The 23625-nt window shown below is 40.9% G+C and overlaps 1 protein-coding gene across 5 annotated transcripts in view; it reads right to left on the bottom strand.

Annotated features, from left to right (window-relative positions):
* MAPRE2 (microtubule associated protein RP/EB family member 2) overlaps positions 1-23625 on the bottom strand; it is a 156591-nt gene that overhangs the window by 36420 nt on the left and 96546 nt on the right. For all 5 annotated transcript variants that reach the window (XR_004377288.2, XR_004377287.2, XR_012655347.1 and 2 more), the window contains 2 exons: positions 12301-12446; positions 8146-8359 (listed from right to left, as the gene is read on the bottom strand). Coding sequence is in view for 1 of the 5 variants with exons in the window: in XM_032806260.2 (XP_032662151.1) it covers positions 8146-8359; positions 12301-12446 (360 nt within the window). In the remaining 4 variants the exon portion in view is untranslated. The remainder of the gene's footprint in view (positions 1-8145; positions 8360-12300; positions 12447-23625) is intronic.

The raw sequence follows: 23625 nt of genomic DNA, 5'->3' as shown, positions 1-23625 counted from the left end.
TCTCTCTGCGGTTTGTGTTTCAGGAATGGAAGCAGGGAAATCTCACTGTACCCAGGGCAGGAAAATCTGGGGGAGGTAAAGAGGAAGAAGGAAGTGGGTTTTTCCCTTTGTTGGAGACTCAGGGCATCGAGTCTTGGGGTCCCCAGGGAAGGTTTGGAGACCAGAGTGGACAGGCACGGATTCCTGTCTGGTGCAGCGCTATCAGATCCAAGCTGGTAATTAAGCTTGGAGGGTTCATGCAGGCACTCACATTTTGGACGCTAAGGTTCAGAATGGGCTTATGCTATGACATGACCGGCAGTGGTGGGGATACGACAAGAATCCAGAAACAGTAGGATAATTATTTTCTTTTCTCTGCTAGGCTTTTAAGCAGAGAGAAAGGTGTTTGAAAAGGAGCCAGAGAGAAATTTTTTTCTGTTCTCTCAGTATGCTCAGTTGCTTGCATATAAGCAAGGAACGATTAAGGTGACAAAGGGCTTTTGTTAAACAATTGTGAGTCAGTCCCCCCAGCAAAACAACATGAAAATAAGTGTTTTTTTTTTTTTGTTTAATTCCATTTCAAGGAAAAAAAATGGCTAGCAGTCTGCTAGCAGAACTCGAAAAAACAAGTTTGGTACTAAGCAACCCTAACTACACCCTGCGAAGCATTCCAGGCACTGAGCACAGAGGGCACCCAACACACAAAAGCAGGAACCATGAATTCAAGGAAAGCCTGAAACGGAACGACCCCAACAAGCCATAGACAGAAGATAAACATAGGAGACGGATAGAACTATAAGGCAGAACTAGCCAAAGAAGAGGCAGCCCACCAAAGAAAATACAGAAAAAGGTACCCCACAAAAGGAAAAACTACAAGAAGAAAAGAGGCAGCCCAAAAGAGAACACGCTGCCAAAGATGCAGCCTCCACAGGAGAGGGAGAAACACACCACAGAAATGAAAAACAACAAAAAGAAAGTGGACGAGAGGAAACAGAGAAAGCATGAACTGGAATAGAGCAGGCTAGGCGAAATGCTGCAGCCAATCCTAACACACCTTCGCCAATATCTTCCCACAGCACAAGAAATATTCCCACCTACAGGCAGGTGTGACACTGAGGCCTTCTTAGAAATTTGAAAGGGCGTGCCTTGGGTACACATCTCTGACGACCATTACGTGGTAGAGCTGAGGTCAAGCTCAGTGGACCCTTAGCAGAGGTGGCGGCTGAAATGCCAAAGGACAGAATGAACGATTATAAACTGTTTCAAACCAAGCCAGATTCAGAATGGGGATAACCCGGATCATGCCGGTCGGCGTTTCAGAACCCAAAAGTGAAATCAGATGTGTCATTTCCCAGACACGCCTACTACGTGGAAAGAATTATGAGGTCTGGATATCAGACCAATGTTAAATCCCTGACGAACGCACACTGCCCTCCTCATACAAATGGACCAGTTCTTGATGGTGTTCCTGAGGACATAACACGGTACATACAAGATGGAACCCCAAAAATCTCACCGGAGGCGGGGGAGATGGAGCCAAATGATGGAAGTGGCAGAAAAGCAAGAAAGCTACTGTCAAGGGGAATGAATACCCCAGGGGCCACACCGACAATAAACCATACAATGAGGGCAACCCAAGACCACCTACAACCCAGACACAAACACAACACCTATCCTTCACCTCACCAGTCTCCAGTAACTCCAACTCGACCAGTGACCCGTCAGCTGGAAGATGTTTTAAGTGTAATGAACTGGGACACATAAGGCCAACTCAAAGACCCACCCGGGAGCAAGTCATTACACCACCATCACACCAAAGATCCCAGGCCCAGATACCTCTCAAATTCTTGGATGTAAGGGAAAATTTGAAAGTAGGCGGAAATGAAGGTTACCGCGTGGAGAGACACGGGGCACAAGTGTCAGCTATCCTCCAATCCTCGTGGATCCCAAACTCATCAACCAAAGGCCAAGTACCATTTACCCCTTCATGTCAAAAGCTGTAGACTTGCTACAGCTGAACTACCTGTCCATACAAAGGCTGGCCAGGAATGTGGACTTTGCAGTCTATGACAATTATTCCATCCCCAATGCTACTGGGGAAGACTTGCCAACAGGTGAAGCAGCAAGAGAGTGGGAATGGTTACACGCAGCCAAGCAGGCAAGCTACCGACCCATTCCTGTTCCTGAGCCGTCCACAAGAACCCGTCTGTGTTACCCGAGACCAGACAGAGGTAGTGGACCCGGATTCCTGCCAACACGACGAACAGCCCAGCACTTCCAGTCCCAGCCCAGAACTTGAACAGCAACCAGCACAAGCACAGCAATGCAACCACGTCTTCAACCTAAACGCCAGAGGGCGCCAGCGGCCAGACTGGAGACAACAGACAACCATACCAAAGAGGCTCAGCCAGAGCTCAGCAAGCCTGAAATACACCAGTTGCACCAGCGAGAGGTGTTCACCAGCAACAAACAATCCCATACACCACACCTACATCGCTCCAGAGGACCAAGCCCAAGTCCACGTCTGAGGAAACACTGGTGGCCCCAACCCAAAGGAACAGTCAGATCAGGAACAGATGACAGCCTTCGAAAGCTTGCCGGCCAGCAGGACACCCACCACCTCTCTCTTTCTAACGATCCCGGTTTTTAGACCAAGGACTTTTATCAGAAATCTTTCGGGTGGACACCAGGAAGAATGGCAGACGCAAAACATTGGTGTTCCAACTAAGTACCGGGGAAAGCTCTTAAGCTTAGCCCACATCATCCCAGTGGCCATGCTGGAGGTAACAGAACCAAAACACAGGTGGAAGTCCTTCTACTGGAGGGGATGGGCAAGGACGTTGCCAGTATATCCGGTTCTGTGAGGTGTGCAAAGAGTGGAAAGCCCCAAGATCTGGACAAGCCCCTCTCCAGCCACTCCCCTATAATTGAGGTCCCATTTCAGCGAGTAGCTGTGGATATTCTGGTTCTTTCCAAGAAAGACACCCAGAAGGAAGCAGTATGTACTGACTCTGGGACTTTCTACCCGATGGCCGGAAGCAGTAGCTCTAAGGCAACACCAGGGCTAAAGCTGTGTACCAGCCCTAACAGACATTTTTTGCCAGGGTAGTGTGCCCTCCGATATCCTTACGACAGGATCTAATTTCCTGCAGGCACCATGAAAGACCTGTGGGAAACTCATGGGGGTGAATCACTTGGTTGCCACCCGTACCATCATCAAACCAATGGCCTGGTCGAAAGGTTTAATGAAACTTTGGGGGCCAATGATCCAGTATAATTCGTGAATGAACACCCAAGACGGGGACCCTAGTGTTGCAACAGTTGCTTTTGCCTACAAGGCTTGTACCACAGCCCAGTTATTAGGTTTTCACCATTTGAACTTCTGTATGGCCACGAGATTAAGGGGCCATTACAGTTGGTGAAACAGCAATGGGAGGGATTTACACCCTCTCCATTCCATCCATCCATGGGCCTGCCCCCATTCCAGCCTCATTCTGCCTCTTCACCTGTGACGCCAGGCCCTCCATGAGCTCCCCCCTCACCACCTCAAGATCAGAAAAGGCCTATGCCCCCACCGCAGCTCTGGAGCTGTAGTGGGGAGCAAGAGCCCTGGGGCTGTGATGGGGGGGAATTTTTCAGGGGGTCTTAAATCTTCCACTGTTCCCCCTCACCCGAATGGTGCAAGGTTTGCGAAGACTTAGCCTCCCCCTGCCTCCACTATGCACCACCTGTGCTAGGTTTCATTACTTCAAAATTTGAGATGTGCCAGCAATCAAATGATCAATCATTCAAACAAACATACTGGCACCTTGATTTTACTTTTCATTTAATTCTTTTATGTTTGGTTAATGAAAGTAAATATAAACCTAAATTAATATGACATTATGTTTGAAATTTTAAAGAGTTCATATTTCAGCATTCAAATTTTTACTCAGTGATGAAACGACTTAGGACCAAAAATTAGGAAATCCAAACTTTCTTTTCAATAGTAACTGTTATTTTGCCACATATACTGACCGGCAATTAATGTTAGTTACTTAATATAACTAGCTAAATCCTACTAATCTTACTCACACGAGCAGTCTCGTTTAAGTCAATGGGGTACAGTACTTGCATCAGTAATGCAGGTAGGATTTAGCTTGGGTGTGTAGTATTGTCAACTTACAGCTGCTACAGAAACTATAAACCTTGAATTTCCTGATTTTCATTGCATCTAAGACTAATCATAGTACATGAATGTATTATGTGTTTATATACCATCTACACACTGTTCAGAGGTATACATATACCTGATCTCTTATGATCGCTATCTTCAGTTGCCAAGAGAGTCATTGTTCATACCACTGTAACTTGCTTCCTAGTCCTCCTGATTTATGGAGATAACAGGTCAAAAAAGATCAGTCACAAAATGCATATATACTAGGGCTGTCGATTAATCACAGCTAACTCACACAATTAACTAAAAAAATTAATTGTGATTAATCGTACTGTTAAACAATAGAATACCAATTGAAATTTATAAAATATTTTGGATGTTTTTCTACATTTTCAAATATATTGATTTCAATTACAACATAGAATACAAAGTGTACACTGCTCACTTTATATTATTATTTATTACAAATATTTGCTCCATAAAAATAACAAACAAAATAAACTGTATTTTTCAGTTTACCTCATACAAGTACTTTAGTGCAATCTCTTTATCATGAAAGTGCAATTTACAAATGTAGATTTTATTTATTTATTTTTTTATAACTGCACTCAACAACAAAACAATGCAGAACTTTAGAGCCTAGAAGTCCGCTTCTTATTTACAATGTCACCAGAAAGTGAGAACAGGGGTTCACATGGCACTTTTGTTGCCGACATTGCTGCAAGGTATTTACATGCCAGATATGGTAAACATTCATATATCCCTTCATGCTTTGGCCACCATTCCAGAGGAGACGCTTCCATGCTGATGATGCTTGTTAAAAAAATAATGCGTTAGTTAAATTTGTGACTGAACACCTTGGAGGAGAATTGTATGTCTCCAGCTCTTTTACCCGCGTACTGCCATATATTTCATGTTACAGGAGTCTCGAATGATGACCCAGCATGTTGTTCATTTTAAGAACACTTTCACTGCAGATTTGACAAAACGCAAAGAAGGTACCAATGTGAGATTTCTAAAAGATAGCTACAGCACTCGAGCCAAGGTGTAAGAATCTGAAGTGCCCTCCAAAATCTGAGAGGGACGAGGTGTGGAGCAAGCTTTCAGAAGTCCTAAAAGAGCAACACTCTGATGGGGAAACTACAGAACCTGAACCAGAAAAAAAAAAAAAAAAAATCAACCTTCTGGTGGCATCTGACTCGAATGATGAAAATGCAAATGAGTCGGTCTGCACTGCTTTGGATTGTTATTGAGCAGAACCTGTCATCAGCATGGACGCATGTCCTCTGGATTGGTGGCTGAAGCATGAAGGGACACATGAATCTTTAGTGCATCTGGCATGTAAATATCGTGAGACGCCGGCCACAACAATGCCATGAGAACACCTGTTCTCACTTTCAGAAGACAAGAAGTGGGTGGCATTATCTCCTGCAAATGTAAAGAAACTTGTTTGTCTGAGCGACTGGCTGAACAAGAAATAGCACTGAGTGGACTTACAGGCTCTAAAGTTTTACATTGTTTTATTTTTTTAATGCAATTATTTTTTGTACAGAATTCTACATTTTTACATTCAACTTTCATGATAAAGAGATTGCACTACAGTACTTGTATTAGGTGAATTGAAAAATTCTATTTCTTTTGTTTTTTACAGTGCAAATATTTATAATAAAAATAAATATAAAATGAGCATTGTACACTTGGTATTCTGTGTTATAATTGAAATTAGTATATTTGAAAACGTAGAAAGTATCCAAAAATATTTAAATAAATGATATTCTATTATTGTTTAAAAGTGCGATCAATCGCACAATTTAATTGTGTGGTTAAAAAAAACATTTATGATTAATTTTTTTAACCGGTTGACTGCCCTAGTATATACATGCATGATAGATTCCTCTTGGGACTCTATTGGTAAGTGCAAGTATTCTCATCCAGTAAGAGACCTTATTCCTTTAGACAGTGCAATTTACATGAGTTAAGACATGACGTATTCGTGAAACTAAAATACACATTACTAAATGGGTTAAACCCACTCTCCAATGAACTACCAACACTTTTGACTAAACACAGAATCTTGTTCTAGATATAATGGACAACTGATGTTGAAGTATACAAAAATTCTCCATTTGGAATCTGGTAGAAAAAAATACCTAAACAGCTTTACAGATAAACACTAATTCCGGCCTAGATTTAAATTAATGGAAAGAAAATCAATGTACTTCCTGAGTCTTCAAAGCCTGTCTAGAAATTGTCAGAAGACCTTTATTTGTCCCAACCAGCACTTGAACTGGGGAAATGTCTTATGTGTCTCAGTTTTTCCTCCAGTGTCGCTTTTAATTTTTTTCTTCAAACTAGCAGCAGCCTGAAGACTGAGGATATGGCATTACCACCCACACCTCTCTTGCCCAGTTCAAATACTGAAAGCTATTCCATTTCTTCAGAATCTTCCAGCTATTAGCAACACTCACTAATTCCCTCTGCAGATGGTCTGATTTGCCATCCATGTTAAGCTTATACTTAATAAGTATTTTTAAAACCATTCACTTTAAATTAGCAATAGAGCTTAGCAATCTTCCTTTGTTGAAGGGGGTAGGGAACTACCACTCAGGGAAGTGCACACAGAGATGTCTATCAGGGTTGTTGCCCTGGGTGCTAAACCATTACCAGGGATGACCTGGGGTGTCTGTGCACCAAATCAGCGTTGTTTTTTTCGTTTAGCCGTTCAGGAAGCATCAAAAACATGTCCTACCTATGTGACAACACACCTATGGCCATCCCTAAGTACACAAAAGACACCAGCTCCTCAGAAATTCAGAACGAAAGGTTAAAAATATAGGAGGTACAAAACCAAAATGTGGCCGTGTTACAAACCCGGCATAAGAGGCTGGCAGTGTTTTCCTGAAACACTCCACTGCGCTAGCAGGCGTTGACCTTGCTGGGAAAGTGGATTAAGTGAGTGTTGCTAATTCATGGAGGTAGGTGGTTCAACCCCACATGGATATAAAGGAAAGTAGGGAGCAGCATGTTCCATCTCTTGGATCTAGGCTTTAGACTGAGGAAGGAACTATAGAAGCAGCCAAGCCTAGGGTAGAGTTTTGAACTGAACTTTATGTTATTGTTAATTTAAATGCTGAAGGCAAACTCCAGGAAAAGGTGAGTATTTGACTCTACACAACGTGTGGATTTTATTTGAGAGCAGGCTGGGAAAGGACTTACTCTCACCCCCAAAACAGTGAAAAACAGATTAAAGCAACGAGATTGCACTACATGCTTAGGGTTACTTTTAAGATGTTTCTGCTGCCCTCTTGTTCCCTGGTTTAGTAAAAGTGATAAAAAAAATCTGTTTTGTGATCCATACTCTCTATGGACAGTGTAGGAACAATTGAGAAATGGATCTTTGGTGCTTATTCCCATTTCAGATACATGCTGAGTAATAATAATAAAAAAAAAAAAAATCAATGATGCCTCTGAAGATATAGGACATTACTTCATGTGGTCCACTTAGAAGATTACTGTGTCTGAACGATCAGCACATTTAAAAATACAAATCAATCCATTTTCTGCTTTTGGGCCAGCACTTAGGATCTGGAAACATTCCAGATACCAGAAAACCGGACTATGCTATCAATTGTATGTGGGGGAACTATTTGTTATATTCTTGAGTAGTTTCTATCACCCAGGTTCAGCAGCAAAACAGTCAGTTGGCTTTGTCTCCAACATTAGGTACACTGGAATCATAGGATTTATCTCCCAGACCGTAAAATCTTCAGTAATAATGTGGCAGGTCAAAACACACCAACAAAATGAATGCCCGGAAAAAGTCCATTTATGTAATCTAGATGGTGAGCCCCAGATAGCGGGAAGTACAAACACAAAGAGCATGGTGGCTACATGTTGAAACCCCATTTCTAATTTGATCCCATATTTATATAAGCTATTTACAGCAGATTAAGACATTACTATACCATTATCTGTAAAATGGGAATGGAAATCTCCAAGATTTACAATACCTGCAGTGGGAGAGTTTGCATGATGGGACTTTTTTGGTAAGTTAAAGATCTGTTCACCGGGATCTGGTGGGGGAAGAGCATCTTGGCCTTGTCGAGCCATGACAGGATCATACTCTTTACCGTCATAGTTGGCATCAAAGAACTTCTTAAACCATTGGATAAAATCTAAGTTGTCTTGGAAGCGCCCTTTCACCAATTTCTCCACTGGAATCACCTATAAAATACAATGGTAAAAGGTTCCAGTAACACTGCATTGCCAGTACATACATAAATTGTTAGATAATCTGAGAAATAACTACCAATGTGATCTCTCCTGCATCATTCTGGATTTAGAGTGATATGATTTGTGCTTAGTTATATATAAAGCCCCTTTAAATACTCATTTTCTAGCACCATTTTACCATGAACAACATTAACTTAACCTCTCAATAGTGCATGTTCTTCTAAAAGGTAGAAGTACCAGTACTATGATACCATAGTACCGAGTCTTGCAACCTGACCCAAACCCCATGATGCCCCATCTCCAAGTGTCGGGTTCAGCTCAGGTCTGAAAACAATCCAACACATTTGGGCATGACTCGGGTAGTCTCTCATCATCTCCTCCTGCCCATGGTGAGGTAACATGGCAGAGGCTGCTAAGTGCCCTGCTCCTGCTGGCCATGGTTGTGCTGAGCTTTGTGCACCATGGAGCGAGCGTGCTAAGGAACTGTAACATCTATTATGCTGTAGAACGTACAGTGCAATGAGGTGGGGCAGTCAGCTGCACTGGTACATGTAGACACTGCTGTGACGACTCCACAAGCAGGAGGTGTATGGAGATGGATTGTGGGCGTGGGGAGCCCCCACCAGAACAAACCTTAAGGATGAGATGGCAGCAGTGTTGACACAGGTTGGAAAAGTGGGGAGGAGTGTCAGGTTTCGGTTGGGTCAGGTCTGAAAACAACTTGACACTCAAGTTGGATTTGGCCATGCGCTAGTCAAGTTTGGGACGGGCTTTAAAATTAGGCCTGTGCACACCTCTACCATTGTACATAAGCCTTTACAACTGTTCTTCTTCAGATACGCTCCTTTTAGCTTTGAGTGGTTGCATGTAGCCAGTCTGAAACTACTGTAATCTTTAACAACAAGTAACAGGGAGTCTGTTGGAGATTTTAGTTAACATATTTCATGAGATTAGATGTATGTCCTAAAAATGAATAATTTCTTCAAAAAGCAAAGGGTCAGATTCTGGCCTGCATGGAGTAGGTGTGCAAGGAGCTGTCGGAACACAGGAAATCCTCTTTCACACTTCCCTGTGTACGCATGGTGGGGAAACAGAATCTCAAGCGTTCTCATTAGACAAACTTATGTAAGCACCGTTAGTGCTAGTAGTGTCTGCCAAAGGCTCACAGAATCATAGAAGTGTAGGGCTGGAAGAGACCTCAAGGTATCATCTAATTGCTCCCCTGTCCTGAGGCAGGATTAAGTATACTTAAACCATCTCTGGCCGGTGTTTCTCTAACCTGTTCTTAAAAACCTCCAGTGATGAGGATTCCACAGCCCCTTGAAAACCTATTCCAGTTCTTAAAAGTTCTCCCTAATAGCTAATCTAAATCTCCCTTGCTGGACACTTATTCAATTACTTCCTGTTCTACTCCCAGTGGCCAGGAATACAATTGGTCATCATTCTCTTTATAATAACCTTTTTCATATCTGAAGACTTATATCGTCCTCCTTCAGCCTCTCTTCTCTAAACATGCCCAATTCTTTCAACTTTTCCTCATCATTATCTCCTGGAAATGTAAACAAACTTGTTTGTCTGAGTGATTGGCTAAATAAGAAATAGGACTGAGTGGACTTACAGGCTCTAAAGTATTACATTGTTTTTCATCATTCATGTTTTCTGAAAATTTTTTTTTTTTGGTGCTCCCCACTGGACTCTCTCCTATTTGTCCTCATCTTTCTTAAAGTGGGGTGCCCACGATACTGTACATCTCCAAAAGGGAAAGAAGCTGTTCCCTGGTGCACTCCCATAAAATCCTCAGAAGCATTCTGCTCACCTGTGTCCTACTCAAGAAGATTGTCACCAACCAATACTACTATGCCCTGGCACCCTTTACCCTGCCTCTGTAGTGAAGCAATGGATTTAAAAGCCACAATGGAGTTCAAACTTATCTATATTTTTGAAATACACACTCATTCTAATACTGAGGTACTAACCTGATCATTCCCACCCCACCTTCCCCACATGCTGTATACAGAATGGTTTGTTTACATGCAAGAGTTTGGGAAACTGCCCATGGAGTTTTAGTGAGCTATAATGGAGACTGTGAGGAAGTCTCTTCTGTATCAATATCTTGTGAATTCTTCACCAATGTGAAGACTCTAATGAAACTGATTAAATCCCAGTACTGCAGCATAATGATAGGGTTCTGCACTGCTCTCTGAAGATCAGGATTCAATTGCCATTCCCTGTTTCAGTGGGCAGATAAGGACTACTGTAGGAATGCTGGAAGTGCCACCTTGGCTTAGCAACAATTCACATTTTCTTCAACTGGAAAAGGGGTGCCTAGAGTCTCAGGTAGAATGGAAATTACAAGGCTAAGCCGACAACATAGTGTTTTAAAAAACCAAGAGCTAACCTGTACATCACAGATCATGTCACATTTTGTACAATATCCCCTCAGTCTATTGTGCTTGTATTTTTAATGATGCACTGCCAAACAATGAGTTTATTCCCTATAAAATAAGACATGACCGTCAACTTTATTAGGCTTTTCAGTGCTTTGCCAAAACAATCCATTTTAAATAGAAGCACCTACTGCATTATGGTAATAATGAATTAGTATTAAAAAGTCCTATAACATTCATTCAAAATATAGTGCTTTCTAAAACAGATTAAGATTCAGAATAAAGAGGTTAAAAGCAGGCATAAAACTATTTTTTTAAGCTAAACCTTTACAAATATAGATATTTTGTATGTGTAAAACTGAAACATGACAGCATTTTAAACGTATTCACTTTTATTCAGTTTAGTTTATGTTGTTACTGCTTACACAAACTGAGCAAATTCATGTTGAGAAACAGTTAATCTTATACCACTTCAAATTTAGTCTGAGTAAAATGTGTGATAGGAACCTATCTGCACACAGAATATACACCTGATTGTATCAAGGGGAAGTAGCCTGGGGAACACAGAGGATGGGTCAACATGATTGATTAAAGTCAGGGAAAGGAAAGGTAAAGACGTATTTAGCTTTACAGAACAAATAATGCACAACAGGTGAGAGACTAAACACCACAAAGAACAAACATTGAAAAAAAGCTTCATTTGTCAATGTGTATTTTGCTAGGAAAGTCGACCCGCTTGGACAAAATGCTGATTACATATTTTATAAGTTTTCTACATTTAAGACAGGCAGGGCATGGTTTGATTTGTTCACAGGTAATGTTCAAAGGTAAATTCTGGATAGATTGCATGGTTTCGTATGTTTTACGGCCAGAAGGGACTAGCAGGATCATCTTTTTAGAACTCCTTCATAACAGACCATAGAAGCATCAAGCCTATATCTTGTGGTTAGGTCTTCTGTTTATTTAAAGAAAGACATCCAATCTTGATTTAATGACTTACTAAGCAATATGGTTCAATCATTTGGAAAGTTGTTCCAATAGTTAAAAATGTACAACTCCTCATATCCTACCCTGAGTAATTAGTATTCGGAATGCTTATTGTTTACTTCTATTGGGAATTCTGGGTGTCACCACACATGATCTTGAGTTTTCCCCTCACCTTCTGAGGATCCCAGTATTTATTCATTTTAAGGATCTTCCAATGGACAGCATTTTATCATGAGGCCGTCTCGTGAACTTGGGGACCTAACGAGTGGCAATTTTTAAATTACTGACAACTAACTATTTTGGGCCCAGTTTTTCACCTTGAGCATTAAGGGTACCTGTTTGCACATTTTCTGCCTTTGTACCCAAATACCCATTTTAGATGTCAAAATGCCAGTGAGAGCATCTAAATACAGAACTGGGATCTCCAATTCAGGCTTTAGAATTTGAAAAACTGGGTCTGGTTACTTACCATTTTGGTTCTCAATGTCCATTGTACACTACCCAGTATAGAAAATTGTTTTGTAAAACATTACAATTATTTAAATATTAAAAACGTACCTTATCCACATTCATTCTTTTAAATGATGCTTGCAGAAGTTTGAAATTGTGAATGTACTCATGCTCCAGCTTTGCCTGAAATTTTACTTTCTTCAAGCTAATGCACCCTGGGAACAACATGTCCATGAACTGGCAGTAAGCTGCTCCTATAACAAGAAAATGCATTGACATTAATCTTGATGCACCCAGCTATAAATAAGTGGCATTTATAGTCAGAAAAGAAAGTAACCATGCTTAAGAGCTACTGCTGTAATTCATTTCTAGTGCCATGTACCCGGTGCCTATCTGTCCACTACAATGTTGAATAGTGTAAGTGGCCTATTTATATCTATATTATTTTCAGTCAGTCTGGATGCACCAAGCACTGTTGTGTAACAACTAAAAGATGACCATGACTGAGGCAAAGTAAATCATTCTTCCATTTACAAGTGGTGTTGTACTGAAGTAGAATCCCTATGCACAGCAGGGCTGCCTGTACAGCAAATAATACAGTCCCTAGGTGTCAGTTTAAATGGAAGCCACCTAATAAGTGTCTTCAGACCCCTACAGTTTCCCGAAGTTAAATCAAGGCAAAAGATTTTTGTTTCCTGGAACCAAAGAAATCAATGACATTGATATAAGGTAGCTTGCTCAGTTCGCAGCCAATCCTATTCAGTGCCCTCATCAATAGAGGCTGAAAATGAGAGAGCAGAAACCCAAAGTGACATGAATACAGGCTGGGAAAAAAAAGAGTTTCAGAATTATGGTATCTAAGGCCATTTCTCCCCTCCCCCCCTCCCGGCTCCCCCTTCCCCAAAACAAAATCCTGCAATTTTTCATCTCTAAAGCTCAAAACATAAATATTTGTATAAGGAGACACCCAGAGTCACCTCACTGCCAAAGCATTCAGATATTGGGCTTCTCTTATTGCTGCGAGTTTTAATTCTGTCACAAAACAGGGTTACTAAATTTAGCACGAGGGTTCAGTAAATTTAGATACCAGACACAGGGGATAAAAATGTGCAACTACACAAATGTGCAGGGAAATTTTACGAAAAGGTGAACTAGCTAGGAATATATAGGTAGCACTTTGTTACACCTAGTAACCTCTCTCTTAAAAGGTCCTTATGTCACACCAGCACCATCATTGGGGAAGGGGTAATCTTTACTATCGAGACATGAAAATGTCATGATATTTTGGTGAAGTGCTAAAAATGTGGGATGGGGAAATTAGGGTGGGGTGGAGGGCTTGAAGAGAAAACAACTCAGATTCTTTGTGGAACAATGATGTCCTTTACCTTGAGAGAGTATTCCACTGTATTAGCATATTTAAGGTCAATTTTCAGATGTGCATAAGCTCAACCACCTATATACCTGCATATGCAAGTCAGATAACTGCACATTAAAAACTATTTGCACAATAAGTTTTTAAACTTTTTGTGCTAATAGTATTTATCAAAAGGGCTGTTTTGTGCAATCAACTGATGTATGGGGCAGGTCTAACAGTCACAACTTGGGTGCCTGCTTTTGACAATTTGGCTCAGTGTCACACAAATAGTCTTTTTTAACCAAAGTTTTAGAAATCGTTAGTACTCTTACAAGGTGATAGATGTGTTGGATCCTAGATTATCCTCTATTTATCCACAGGACAGATATAGAACAGATAGCAACAGTTGAAACTCTACTGCACTTTTCTATCAATATGCCTCAAACATGTTCTGGAGGGCCCATTATTCTTTATACTCAGTCAACCATCATATGAAAGGAGGCAGAGGGTATCTTCCCAGAAAAGAAAAAATAAAACAGTCTGAGCTAGAGTCACAGGAAAACAAGTTACATAAGCTACAAATGACGCTTTCATGTGACTTATGTCAAGGCTGTGACAACAGCCAAGACTTTGTGCTAGAAACTGCTGCCATTTTTAATACCCTCTTTGCACAGCATTTCTTAGGAGGTATATTTACACTTACTGACTTTGTGGGTGGAGTTTATAAGAAAGATTTGAATTTCCAAAGAGATCTTTTATTTAGCTACTTGCAATAGCTTTGGTATGCTTAGGATGTAAAATAAAGAATCCCTGTAGAACAGGAGCCTTGTGGCAAGTTAAAAACCTCAGATAATGTATCATACAGAAAGCTTTGTAAAGCAAACTAATTGCACAGAGCCTACAATTATATCACATGGGAACTAGTAAATAAATGCCCAGCAATAGAAAGTATGTGAAATATTATTGCCAAAAAGGAAGATGGGTAGAGTGATACAGTATTGAATGGCTTGACTTGATTATACCATATTATTTATTACTATGTGGATTTATTTAGTATGCAGTGTTGTCCTAGCCATGTCAATCCCAGGATATTAGAGAGACAAGGTGGGTGAGGTAATTTTTTTTTTTACTGGTGAGAGAGAGATGCTTTTGAGCTACACAGAGCTCTTCTTCAGGTCTGGGAAATGTACTGAGAGCAACACAGCTAAATATTAGATTCAACAGATAGTTTAGCATAAGTAGTTAGCATGTATGCTAAGGGGCCATTCAAGGTGAAGTAGCCCACTAAAACCCCTGCAGTCATAGGACAAAAAAATGGGGAAGGGTCTAGTTGGTTACAGATTGTTGAAATAAAACCTAAGTCCAGTGTCTTTATTAACACCATGCTTTTTAGTGTCTAGCAAAGTTATGAATTTAAGCTCTTAGGTGCGTCCTTTGAAAGTGTTGTGCAGATTTCCTTTGAGGATGTGGACTGATAAGTCAGATATAAAGTGATCGCTTTGTTCAATCTACGGGGTCAATTGTGTAACTGATTCATGGTATAAAGGGAGTTTGCGCCAAACTTTCTCTCCCTACCTCTTCCCCACATATAAGCTTATACTCTAATATACCTAGGTAATTGCCAAGAATCCCTGAATACTCACTGCACAACCGCTTGTGTTAAAGATATTCACAGTGCTGAGGTTCTCACCATTTTATCTATAGCTGTCATTTTGTAAGTATATACGTGTTTGCAAAGTCATCTTTTATTGTTTCTGCTGGTAACAAATTCCTTGAAACCCTGGTGATGACACTCCTCGTGTTCTCCTTTCCCTCTCATGTTGGTAGTTGTTTTTCTTGTATTTCATATCAGCCAATAGGATGTTCTGGTTCCGTGCAATACCCGCATGCCAGAAACACTGAGTACATCCACTTTACAGTACTGACCTGAACTGTGATCTCTGATGGCAGCACAGTTTGCTGCCAGAACACTTCCTCTACAGTACGTTTCATTACAGTAACGAACATAAAAGTGCAGTGGGATGGGCCAAATTTGACATCAAAGACTAACTCACATCAAGTCACAATCACCAGCTGACGTATTTTAGGAACTCTAGAAAGGAGAGTGGTGTCTTAGCTCAAATATGTGTCAGGACAAGTGTCAAGAAGAAATTTCATACATAGCTAGCACGGTGAATGCTGCTATCTTGCCAGATAATACAGGAAGTAAGGATGCATCCTATGTTCCTTTGCTTCCCAGTGCAGTGTTGTACCAAAGATTAATATTTGGTCTTTTGTCCCTAGTTGGTTTAGTCACTTGCCCACAATGTTGGAGAGTTCTGGCACAGCCAGGGGCGAGAAATTAAAAAAACAAAATAAAATAAAAAAAAAAATCACAAAATATAGCAAGGGATACAGGTGCAGATAAAAGTTGTCAAGTATTAATTGACTAGTTTAAGTTAACTGTGTCCCTTCAATGCAACTGAAAATTCTAATAATGAAACTGTATTAAAAAAAATTATAGCTATTATGTAATTTACACGAACAAGGCTTCTGCAGCAGATTTACCACTCGTCATTTACTTTATTTTAAAACTTTACCTTCTCTGCTCTAGTTTACAAAGCAAAAAAGTGGATGTTGGAAACAGTACAGCAACAACCACAGTAGGACTGTCTCTCATGGCTAGTCTGTCTCTGTCCAGCCACAACCACATCAGACCTATCATCTCTCATGGTTAATCTGCCTCCAACTACCCCCTACTATATTTCCCTCCACATATTATTTTTTGAAAATATTACCAGGGACTCCACTTTTTTTTTAATTGAAATTATAATCAGTAGTATACCAATAGAGAGGTTACTGGATTTTGTAGATGCACCAGTGCTGGAACAGAATAAGAAAAAGTTTTTAACAATTATTAAAATCAGTTCTGAATTTCTATGTAAATCTTATATTTGTTTTTCTGGCATATTGATCTGGTCATTGACTTCTTTAATATTCTGAGGCTAGATCACAGAAAGTATTTGCAAGCATGGTTGTGCTGATTACACACGAACAGTCACTACTTTTGATCCAATTAGTATGTAGAAATTCTATACCCATTTTAAAATTAAGTGGCATAGCAACTAACTTTTTATACACAGCAGCATTGCCTACTTCTGTTGTTGTAAACAGCTGGCAGAAAGACACAAAGTTGATTTGTTTTAAGTATTTATATTTAGAAGAAAATAACTAGTTCCCCATATAGTGAAGTTACAATTGATGGTTTCTATAGTCCTGAATCAGGCTAACATGCCAAAGTATTACTGCTTCTGGCCCATGGGAGGCTTATGAATAATATTTTCCTTCCCTCCAAGAGAGAAGATTCCATTGTGATTAAGATCTAAAAGCTGAACATCACTAAGTCTTCATAACTTGGGTGTGGAAGTGTGTGCTGAGTTGCTCTGCCAGCAAGCCCTTTACACTGAAGGCTTTTTCTTGGTTTCCTGCATAGAGATTACTACACAGCATGCCTCAAAATGTAATTGACAAGACTACACGCACAATGCTAACTAGGATGACTACAACTGTAGTAGGGGAGGGAACTGGCAGTTATGGCAGAATAAAGGCATGGAAGAAGAAACTGCTAATTGTAAAAGTGTCAAATGATTAAATTTTAATTCAAATGTTTCAGTACATTGAATGTTAAGGCTGACATTTGTTGCTGATTGTACATTTCTTTAAAATCAGAACTACAGTTAAAATAGTAGTAAATGGTAGTTCTTAGTAATGTTTTCAAAGCTGCATACATTCATTTTCTTCATAACTCAAGTTTTCTTTGTCTTCAGCACAGTGCTTCCAGGTCCCCTCTTGCCCTTTCTCTTCTCCTGAGAAACCATCTGCACTCTTTCTGTTTAACACCTGGAGGCTGGGAGCCTTTTGATCTTTAATATGGCCCAGAATCTTGTGTCCTGGGATTTGTGGCCTTTCAAAGGGACAATGAATACATCACTTACTTTCACTAACACAACTGGACATGAGCTGCTGTTGTTTAATATGATTCACATACAACTTAGCCGCATTAGAGAGTGAAGCATTATCACCATGATATCCAAGCACTGAATGGGAGCCTTGGTGCACTTACTATTATTAGTATTATTATTAATTATTAAATAGTCAATATAAATCCAGAGTTTACAATGGAAACATTGAGAGATCGATTGCCAAAGGAGCAAGAACAGTGGAGAAATGGTTGAAAATGAGAACCATCTCCAGGAAGGAATTTCCAAAGTTGCTCATTTGTTTCCTAATGAAATGGCACCTTGCAACTTTACTGTTCAAAACTTTATGCAGCTCTCGGTTTGCTTCTCTAAATAATTCCAGGTGGAAGTGGAAATCGGTCATCTGACTCCTGCACAATTGTACAATAGTATTTATCATCAGGTTTGCACATGTGGAGACGATAGTTTTGTTGATAAAAAACAACCTAGTTATTTTTATACAAAATGTCCTTGATATAAGCCAAACATGTCCTGTCCATTTTTCATCGCCTGCAGCAGAAGCCAGGTCAACTCCTCTCCCCACTGAGAGACTCTTTACCTCATGTTGCGTATTAACAGGTTCTGCCCACCTCCTAATGACCCAATATTCTTATAATACTAGCTCACCTCCATGCATGGAACCCCTGCCAGCACTTGACTATCCCAGTGGTTCTGTCCTCCCAATACTGTTCCATCTCTCTTTTCAAGTTTCTAGCCTTAGAGGATTACAGGGGTTAAACAGGGCCTGGGACTCTGCTGCCCAGAGTTCTGATATGACAGCCAGAAATTCCTCCTCCTGACAACACTACTGACAGACTCTCACAAAATCCTTGGAAGTGGGATAACCACTGGGCATGAAACGCCTAGTAATACATGCAGTGTCCTGAAACTGAAAATGACGTGGTTGTAATGATTATGTTTATAATAAAGGCAAAGGACATTTCAAAGACAAAGCAGGCCCAAAAAGATAATGGAATATAGGAATAAGTATAAATTTGAGTGTCACGTGTTAGTTAAGCAAATAATATTGATTTTATTAATGAGACTGTGTACCTGAAGAAATTTCTTTTTAATGGACCTAGATATTTTTGATGATTGGGTCAGATAGCTGGTGATGGTTTGGAGATGATGGGGCTTGATGGATAGTTTTAAAAAGAGGTAAGTCTGGGTAGTGACGCAAAGAAGAGTTGATGAAGTCAGTTGTTACTGAAAACAAGACAGTTTTGCAACTCTTTTCACATATTAACTCCGTAGCACCAAGTTAAAAATTAGTCACTCCAGTGCAAACCTACTGAAGAAGTAGGCTTCCACAGATGTTACTCGGGGTATGATTTTGCCTGCAGAATCTCTATTACTAATGATGATTAGAGCCCTGCATGGATACAAAATTTGGATCCCCATCTGATCCACAAATATGGTCTGTGGATATCTGCATCCACAGATGTGGATATCCACAGATATAAAACTGATATCTGCATAATTGCAGGGCTCTAATGGTGATGTATAATATGCAGGAAACCTGCTTTACTTTTTAAGGTGCAGGATTGGCAGAGAAAACATCTTTTAAGTTTCATCCTGAGGACATCACAGCACCCCACAGTGTCTGTTTACAGTGTCACTTCTCAGACTAAAACAGCACTGCAGGGGAATGCAAAGAAGTTATTAACTGATGTCAAAACTATGGTGAAAGAAACTCGATCCTGAACTGGTAACTAAACAAATAAAGAAAGAACTGATTTGATTTGTTCTAAAATGTAGTTTAGAGGCAACATTTTTTAATGTGTTTAAGAGACTTCAGAGCCTAAGTCCCATTGATTTGCAGTGAGAGATAGGTTTCTAAGTCCTCTTGTGAATCTAGCCCTTAAGAACCTAACAGCCACTTTAGACTCCTAATTCTCAGAAGTAGATCCCACTTAAATCCATAAAATCTCCACTCGTCTGCCTCAATTAAATCAATTTGATTTAAATCAAATCCACCCTGCTCTCCTGGGAGTTGGACGACCTTTGATCCAGTCCCTCTGCTTCAATGAGTTTTTAAAATTATTTATCCACAGTGGGACAGCCTCAACAGGAGAGATTGAGGGATGCCCATATCAGAATAGCACATAGCCCACTTGTTAGGGCACTCACCTGAGAAGCATTAGATCCCAGTTCAAATCCCTTCGCCATCTCAGACAGAGGGGACCTGGACTAAGGGTTCCCACATCCCAGACGAATACCCTAAGCCCTGAACTGAAAATTATGAGGAAATTCTTCTCCCTCCTTGCTTCTTGCTAAAGAGAGGTAGGTGTCAAACTCCAAGAGAGGGTTTGCAGCTGAGAATTCCAAGCAGAGGGAGGCACTTAAGCACAGATCTCCCAAGAGAGACGTGGCTTAGGACACACCCTTCAGCGTGGCCTCCCTCAGGCTAGCTTAGGCGAGAAGCCACCCAGTGTGCTGGCTTTTTGAGAGTCCTGAGACACCCTTCCCTCCCCATTTATTGTAAAGAGAGCAAGGTACCTACCTCGAGCTTTGTGAATCCCAAAGATTTTTTGGGAACCTAAAAGTTAGTGTCACCACATCTAAGTGTCTTTGTCTGAAAATGGGACTTAGGCACTTTAGAAAACTTAGCCTTAAGGTCCAGATTTTTTAGAGGTCTTTAGGTGTTGCTGTGCCTAACTCATTTAAGATCCTAAACCTATTTTTAACAGATTTAGGCACTCAGGAGCCTTAAAACCCATTGACAGTTGATAGGATTTAGGCTCATATCTGCCTTAACCCATTCTGAAAAGAGACTGAGGCTTCTAAATCAGTTAGGTATTACAACACTGAGCATAGCAATGCCTACATGGCTTTAAAAACCTGTGCCTAAGTATCTCTACATATTCTACTAATAAATTGGATGCTTGAGGTTTTTTTCTTTAAAGATTTTTCAGATAATTCTTAAATTAAAAAAACCATGAAATTAGATGCAAACTCCTGAAAATTATATTAACAATGAAGTTGTGACAATCTGACCATGTAAATACAAAATTTAAGATTGATAATCCTCATGCTTTATTGGGAGAAGAAAATGGGCACTGAACACACAAAGTAATACATTAAAAATGAAAGCCCAGCATTAATTCTGTATATATTAGTCATTAAACACTTCAAGTCATAAAAATTATGGGTGTTAACATTGATGGGAAGGGACACACCTTGTCTGTTAACTGATGGGTCAAAAAGAAGCATCTTGTAATGAGCATGCATGACATCATAGTTTTGGTGAGAACAGAAAAAACTGCAGAGTACAGCAATGACTGTTATAGAGCTACATAGCACTTGAAGCTTAAGTTTCATATTTTTAGACTTCCTAGAATTGCTTCCTGGAACATGATTTTTATGTTCGTATTTTCAATGGCTACATTGCATGTTAGGTATTAACTTTCCATCTTTAGATAAGATTTAGTTACTAAGAATTTTGAGAACAAGCAAATGGTTTTTGTTTAGTTTTGTTTTGAAGAGGCTTAACGGAATATTTCATCTATTCCCATGCACCTTCATGCCGCTCTTATGATGCTTTTTAAAACATCTTTGGCACTAGTAGCATGGAAAAGTCATGCTAAATGTATCCATGTGTTTAGGAATTTATTATACTGCATGCAGTCCCCATGGAGTAATAGAAGTTATTAAATGCACATCAAAAGCACTTAAGTGACTTAGGAGCACAAGTCCCATTGCAAATTAATGAAACTTGTGCTTCTAAATCACATAGGTGCTTCTGAAAATCGAACTCCGTATGTCTAAAAGTTTGTGTGATGCAATCCAGGTATTCACTGAACACTTGAATGAAATAATGCATTCTGGATTGCAAGACCTCAAACTCTTCTTTCCTTGAATAATGTGTGCTAGCCTCAAGCAGTCAGTTAAAAAAAATCCTGCTGTTAGGCTTGCCAACTTTCTAATCCCACAAAATCAAACACCCTTGCCCCGCCTCCTGCCCTGAGGCTCGCCCGTGTCCCACCCCCACTCACTCCATCCCTCCACCCTCTGTCACTTGCTCTCCTCCACCCTCACTCATTCATTTTCACTGGGCTGAGGCAGGGGTGTGAGGGGGCTCAGGGTTGGGGGTGCAAGCTCTGGGAAGGAGTTTGGATGTAGGAGAGGGCTCAGGGCTGGGACAGGGTGTGGGAGGAGGTGTGGGGTGCAGGCTCTGGGAGGAAGTTTGGCTGCAGGAAGGGGCTCAGGGCTGGGGGTGCGGGCTCTGGGAGGGAGTTTAGATGTGATAGGGGGCTCAGGGCTGGGGCAGGGGGTTGGGGCGAGAGAGAGGGTGCGAGGAGCGGGCTCCAGGTAGCGCATACCTCAGGGGGTTCCCCAGAAGAGTGACATGTCCCTTGGTTCCTATGCGTAGGGGTGACCAGGTAACTCTAAACGATGTGCACTCCCTCTGCCTGCAGGCGCCACCCCCGCAGCTCCCAATGGTCACAGTTCTTGGTCAATGGGAGCTGCAAAGCCAGCACTCAGGGCAGGGACAGTGCGCGGAGCCCCCCCCCCCCCCCCCCCCTCAGCTGACCCTCCTCTTAGGAGCCAAGGGCCGTGTCGCCACTTCTGGGGAGCTGCATGAAGCCAGTGCGGCCCACCCCAGCCAAAAACCGGACACCGGGCAACACTGCCTGCTGTGCTTATTCAGTACTTCAGTATCAGTAACATTTATTCTGAATTCATTACATTAAATTTGTTTTTCTAAATCATCTCCTGTCTAAAAACTCATTTTAAGCATTTTGCTCTGGACATAATATGTTCCATGATAATTTTAAGCTAAAATTAATAAATAAAGGACAAGTAATGAATGTGGATAAAAGTCAATTTACCTTTAACAGTGACAGTTTGAGAAGAAACACAAGTAAATTTTAACAGAAATATGCAAGGTGGTTGTTTTCTTTTAAAATTATTATTCCTTGTGAGTTTTTGCTGAACTACTATTAATGCCCATGAAAGAAAATAACTGGTGTCTGTTTAGAGTTTACGAGTAGCTGCTTGGCAAGCTTCCTCATGAAGCTCAGCACATGGTCTTAAAAACTGATTGTCAACATCCACTGCACTCTAATGCTAAACATCATATGGAAGACATTAAGGAGTCACTTACACTGAGAGTCTCCTGTGTAGCAGGACCTCAATACAGCATGGTAGTGCCTTAAAACATGGTTCAGTTTCACAGCGCAGACAGGATCAACCTATGTTTTAATCATGTTTTCAAGTCACATTACAGCCTTGATTTTGCAGTGTGATTAGAGAACAATGCTGAAATATGTTTGAGTTCTGCCTGCACTGCCAACCAAATGTTTGGGAAGAACTAGTCTAAAAGGGTCCCACAGCACAGGCTTTCATAGCGTGTACACAGGAATCTTATTTATTTGGCTTAAAATAAACACATTAATCAATATGTACCCAAATATTTATGTATCCTTTTCCATCAATTAAAAGCAAAACAAGCACATTTCCCTCTTGTATACAACAACAAGACAGCAAAACACACTTCTTCCCACTTGTAGAATCCTCAAATAAACTTCACCTCAGCCTTGCTCATAAGGAGGGCCCTACCAAATACTCGGTCCATTTTGGTCAATTTCACGGTCATAGGATTTTAAAAATCATAAATGTCATGATTTCAGCTATTTAAATGTGAAATTTCATGGTGTTGTAATTGTAGGCATACTGACCCAAAAAGGGTGTGTGTGCGTGTGGGGGGGCAGTTTGCAAGGTTACTGTACGGGTGGTTTCAGTACTGCTACCCTTACTTCTGCTCTGCTGCTGGCGTCGGCTCTGCCTTCAGAGCTGGGTAGCTGGAGAGTGGTGGCTGCTGGCCAAGAGCCCAGCTCTGAAGGCAGAGCTGCTGCCAGCAGCAGTGCAGAAGTAAGGGTGGCATGCTATAGTATTGGCACCCTTACTTGTGTGCTGCTGTCTGCAGAGCTGGGCCCTCAATCAGCAGCCACCTCTCTCTGGCCACCCAGCTCTGAAAACAGCGCAGAAGTAAGGGTGGCAATACTGTGACCCCCCCTAAAATAACCTTGCAAACCCCCTGCAACTCTCTTTTGGGTCAGGACCCCCAATTTGAGAAAT

The sequence above is a fragment of the Chelonoidis abingdonii genome, chromosome 2 (genome assembly GCF_003597395.2).
Source record: "Chelonoidis abingdonii isolate Lonesome George chromosome 2, CheloAbing_2.0, whole genome shotgun sequence".
In the NCBI taxonomy this organism is placed as follows: Eukaryota; Metazoa; Chordata; order Testudines; family Testudinidae; genus Chelonoidis; species Chelonoidis abingdonii.
Note: the sequence above shows the minus strand (reverse complement) of the source record. Positions and strands in the feature narration are given on the sequence as shown.